The sequence below is a fragment of the Temnothorax curvispinosus genome, unplaced genomic scaffold, assembly GCF_003070985.1.
Source record: "Temnothorax curvispinosus isolate PA1 unplaced genomic scaffold, ASM307098v1 QBEX01016352.1, whole genome shotgun sequence".
In the NCBI taxonomy this organism is placed as follows: domain Eukaryota; kingdom Metazoa; phylum Arthropoda; class Insecta; order Hymenoptera; family Formicidae; genus Temnothorax; species Temnothorax curvispinosus.
The window spans coordinates 3925-9149 of record NW_020226132.1 but is presented as its reverse complement, the minus strand read 5'-3'; the positions used below and the strand labels follow the sequence as shown (position 1 = coordinate 9149).

The 5225-nt window shown below is 54.4% G+C and overlaps 1 protein-coding gene across 1 annotated transcript; it reads right to left on the bottom strand.

Moving 5' to 3' along the window:
- Window positions 1–2318: 2318 nt before the first annotated feature.
- On the bottom strand, window positions 2319–4451 carry LOC112466570. Its single transcript, XM_025034727.1, has one exon. It carries the CDS (start codon window positions 4449–4451, stop codon window positions 2319–2321), a length of 2133 nt encoding a protein of 710 aa, XP_024890495.1.
- Window positions 4452–5225: the final 774 nt, after the last annotated feature.

Sequence of the window (5225 nt, the reverse complement as noted above, 5' to 3'; positions counted from 1 at the left end):
AACCGTCCGCCATCTCGCGACCTGGACATCTTCTGCGGGGAAGAACCGCGGAAAGTGTCGTATTAGGTCCGAAATATGCGTCAGGAGGGGTCGGCGTCGTCGGCGAGCCCGGTGCTCTGCACCTGGACGTCTTCCTCAGGGAAGTCGCCCGGATGGAAGTTGTAGACATAGTAATAGACCTGGCGCACAGGTCGGCGTCAGCGACCACGCGAAATTTGTCGAGTTGAAAAACCGCTACCCCGTTGCTAGGACGGAGCGACCGCGCGAGCGCATTGCGCGTGAAAATTTCCACGGGGTTCAGCGCAAACGGCGTAAACACCCGCGTGGAAAAATACCGGAGTCTAATGCGTAGTTAGCGGCGAGAGAAAGCGGAATAGGCGTCGGAATAGGGATATACGATACCGATGGTGGGGAGCTCGAACGAGACAAACAACTCGAGGCAGTCTCTCGGAGATGTTCGAGCGTATAACACGTACTAAGCCTCGCTCTGTCGTTACCGCGCTAAGTCACCGCGAACGTTACACGAGTGCGATAATTGCGATTCGCCAACATTCATAACAACCGGGAACGCCCGCGGAACGCGTTAATTGTCGTCTTTACAAAGACGAACGGCCTTTTTAGACCGAAATAACTTCGTGCATCGTAGATTAACGGGGCGTGTGTGCCTACGTATACGAGCGTCCGACATCTTTTGTGACTTGAAGTTTTGTGAACAACCAACACTGGAAATCGATATAATTGAATAAATTAAACATCCTTTTCGTAAAAGATTTCGAAAATTTATTAAATTGGACTTACCTTCTACTTACCTGATCCATTGGCGTCCATCACTCGAAGTCCCTCGTTGATCCTGGATTCCGGTGGCAGCGACGATCCTGATCGGCGACGGCGATGATCCAGCGGTGGCAGGAACCTGAAAAAAGAAGATTAATTAGTCTGATTAATAATTAGAGAGATCGTTCGATACTTACCTTCTCGGTGGTTCAAAGGTCAAACCGAGTGGCGACCGTTGATTTCTAAGGACACGTAGCGTTGATTCGTGCCTCCAATAGTACCGTCCGGTTACAACCGCAATTACAGATACTGTTTGGCGCTCACCAAACTGTAGATAGATGCATGTACCATACTCATTAGTTTAGTCTCGTTCTTACTCGTTGTTCATAGTAGTCTTCGCATACTTAGTATTAAGTATTTCGGTGACTCGCGCGAAACGTCGGCGGATCGCGATCGACGCGGAATCGATATTTGCGCGACTCACCAATCGGTGCTGCCCTCGCTCACCCCACGAGGGCACCCGCCTGAAGAACAAGTACTCGCTCGCGACACTGTTCCAGCGCCGCGAGCACTCAGCACTCATCGTTACGACGTCTCGGAGCACAGAGGCTTTCGCTAATATTCGGAGTCGCGAGATTACCAGACCGCTCCCTGATAGTGCGATCGCCTACTTTCTCGGCCTGCTTGTTTGCTGTCTTTATCTGCTTCCTCCTGCTTGCTTGCTGCCTGCCTTGACTTGCTTGCTGCCTGCCTTGCATTTGCCTTGCTTGCTGCCCTGCTTGCGCTGCTGCACGAGCCCGATCGTGACCGAGAGACGAAGCATCCAGGAGTCGACGGCACAACGAACGGTGAGTCGCATTTGCTTAACTTAATTCGCTTTGGGGAGACTTTACACACACCCCCTGATCCTTCGAGCTTCGCTTTATCGCAAATCCGGGTACGGCTCTACCGTCCCCCGAGCATCTGTGGTCCTTCGAGCCGGTCATTTGGCGACACCCGATAAGCCCTCCGTGAAAGCGGGAGAGCCATGGTAATACGCCAAGACGGCGGGATCCAACGACACCGCGAGTGTGTGTGACTCGACGGTTATGACCTCCGAGTGAGGCCCGGCCGTTTGGCGACACCCTAAGCCCTCCGTGATAGCGGGAGGAACAATAGTGAGACGCCAAGACGGCGGGAGTCGAAGACCTCCGAATGAGGTCCGACCGTTTGGCGACACCCGAAGCCCTCCGTGATAGCGGGAGAACGATGGTGCTACGCCAAGACGGCGGTAACGAGGTCCTACCGTTCGGCGCCACCCGAGTGGTGATGCGCCAAGACGGCGGTAATGCGGTCCTACCGTTCGGCGACACCCGAGTGGTGATACGCCGAGACAGCGGAGTCCAAGGGCACCGTGAGTGTAGGTGACTCGACGGTACGCAATGACGAGATGAGTGTATAGAGACTCGACCTCGTCCAAACGAAGCGACATCTTCGCCGCGACGTGCCCATGCGACGCGCGGACGAGAGAGATCACGCGTGCGGTTATCCTCGCCGCGACGTGCTCACGCGACGCGCGGACGAGAGACCTCCCGCTTGAGTTTGTGTACGCCATGGTGAGGCAAATAATAAATGTGGCCATCCGACGGGAATGGATTGCGAATTTCCTCCATGTGTCCGCTATCGAGATAGTCCTGCATGAAACTATTGTAACCAACTCTGAACTCCGGATCAGATTTAAATCGACGTTCTAGTGCGCGGAGACGACTAACCGCTATGGAGCGCGAGCCGACGAATGTAGGAGGATCCGACACGAACGGGTACGAGACCACGAAACGACCCGAGGGGTCACGATACGTGGTCTGGGCGAAGATCTCCTTGCAGCGTCGATCCTCGTCCGAACAAGAAGCGTCCTCCGGCACCTCCTCCAATTGCCAAAAGCGACCCACTGATGTCTCGATCGACTCGAGCGTAGTCGCGAATGACAGCAGGGGTGTTGCTTGGACTGACGGGGATACCGCGCCCGTCAGGACCCATCCGAAGACTGAATTGAAGGCGTCGGGTTCTCCCTTTACCCCCTTACGACGGCCATCCCGTAGTATCGACACAAACGAGTCCGCCCCTAAGAGGATGTCAACACTGCCGGGCACGTAATATTCGGGATCCGCGAGCGGCAATCCCTTCAAGTGTTTCCACAATTGGACCTCCACCTTGTCATTAGGCAGCGGCGAGGTTATGCGCGGGAGGACCGTAGCCTCTATCGAGAACCGAGTGTCGTCGCGACCGCGCGCGCGGATCACGAGGGAGGTGAGGCCCCTCGTCGTGGCCGCCCTAGCTTCGTTTATCGCCAACACGGTTGCACTGTGTTTGGTGCGACGAAAGCCGCCCTTCCGAAGGCAGCCCTCGGTAATGAAATTGGCCTGACTCGCGCTGTCCAGCAATATGCGGACGGGGAACGCATTGCCACGCGCGTCTATCGCCTCGGCTCGTACGGTGGACAGGAGGACGATTCTATTGGCTAGGCTAGTCATTGTTACAATCGGCGCATCCTCCGACTGAGGAGCGGGTACGGCGTCCGGTTCGGCAGGAGTTGCGCTGATGGGTTCGGTCTTAGGAGTAGTATTGGAGCTCCGCTCGTAATGCAGAAGCGTATGATGCTTTGTTCCGCAGGACCGACATGTCCATGCGGAAGGACAATTTTTTATGCCATGCCCTGAGCGCAGGCAATTGAGGCACAATTTTAAGTCGCGAGCCTTAGCTTGCCTCTCTCTCGGCGAGAGTTTCAAAAACTGGGAGCACTTCGACACGTAGTGAGGCTCTTTACAAACGGGGCAATCGGCCGTGTTAGTCACGAACGAAGAGACCGGCGTGGACTTGGTTTTGGAGGACGGGCCTGCGACGGCCTCGAGAACCTGACAATGTTCCGCTAGAAATTTCGTGAGTTGAGTATATCGCGGTATCTCCTCAGCCCGGTGAGCAGACTCGAATTTTTCCCGAAGGGAACGAGAAAGCTTGTCTAACAAAAACTTCAGTAGGATAAAGTCCCATGAATCGGTAGGGAACTTCAATGCGAGCGCGCGCGTGTTCTCGGTAAACGTATCTAATAAGTGGTGAAGAGCCTCGGCCGACTCCGCCTTCAATGGCTTTGCCTCGATTATCGAATTCAAGTGATGGTCCGCTAACTTTCTCTTATTCCGGTATCGATCTACCAGCGAGTCGTAAGCGATCAGATAGTACTCCTCGGAAAACGGCAGGTTTTTCACCACGTTGAGTGGTTCCCCTTTGAGCGAGGCTAGCAGATACTGGTATTTCTCTATCGCGGAAATCTGCTGGTTGTGTATCGACGCGTTGAACAACGCGATGAAGGAAGGCCACAACGTGAGGTCGCCGAAAAACTGCGGTAGCGGGATCTTAGGCAACTTGACCACCGAGGCCTGACACGAGGGCGGTGCCGGCGCGCCTCCGAGTAACGCGCCCGTTTCATGATGATAGCGACTTTTTACGGCGTAATGCATCTTATCGAAACTGGCTCGGATTTCGTCCTCGACATCGAAGTCCGCCGCTTCTTGGATGACCTTCAGGTGGGTGGCCTCAAAATCGTCCGCGATCTTCGCTACGCTCGAATAGCGAGCGAGGAAGGTCGCTTGGATTGCCGCATCGGTCGCGGCTTGTAGGGAGAGGTCGTGTATTTCTCGCATACGCCGATTGCATACTTCGCGACGAGCATATGCGTTTTTCGACATGATGTAACAAAGGGGTCGTCCACTACAGACAGGCGAAGCTAAGAGCAAAGGAAGGACGGCGAATAGGCAATCGGAGGCGATGGCAACTCGAACCAACAATATCAAAACCCGGCGAAAACAAACACGAAAGTCAGGTCGCCAAGGTGAGGGATAACGGACTGCTCCGTTCGATGCTCGCGCAAAGTCACGAGGGAATATTCTCGGTAATATTCCTCGAGTTGAACGTGGAGAATACCAGCCGCCGGATTAGCGCGATAAACAAAAAGATGCGATCCGACTTGCGGACGTCAGGACACGCGTCGCAGAAACTCGAAAGGCAAATATTCTCGATCGACGACAATAATATTCTCGAGCGATGGTACTCTCGCACGGATCACGAATGTCGGGATAATACAAGTGTTGGGTCGGGCTGTACGTCACCTCGCAACGACGAAAACACGAGCGATGCCCGAGACTATACTGAAAAACAATGCGCACGTGACCGGCCCGTGATCGAAGGCCACGGCCGTTGTCTATGATGCGAAAGTATCGCTGTCCCGGAATACTCGGATATTTGACCGAATATTTCGGTTACGATCTAGCCAATTATATGGCGACTAATTACCGCGTCGAGCGCGGAATCGATTTTAAGGCGACTAACGGCTGCGGCCCGTGCTATGACGAACGAAGTTCGCGCGCGTATTCCCGTTGCGAAGCGAGCGTTGCACGAGAGATACCGCACGAGTTGTC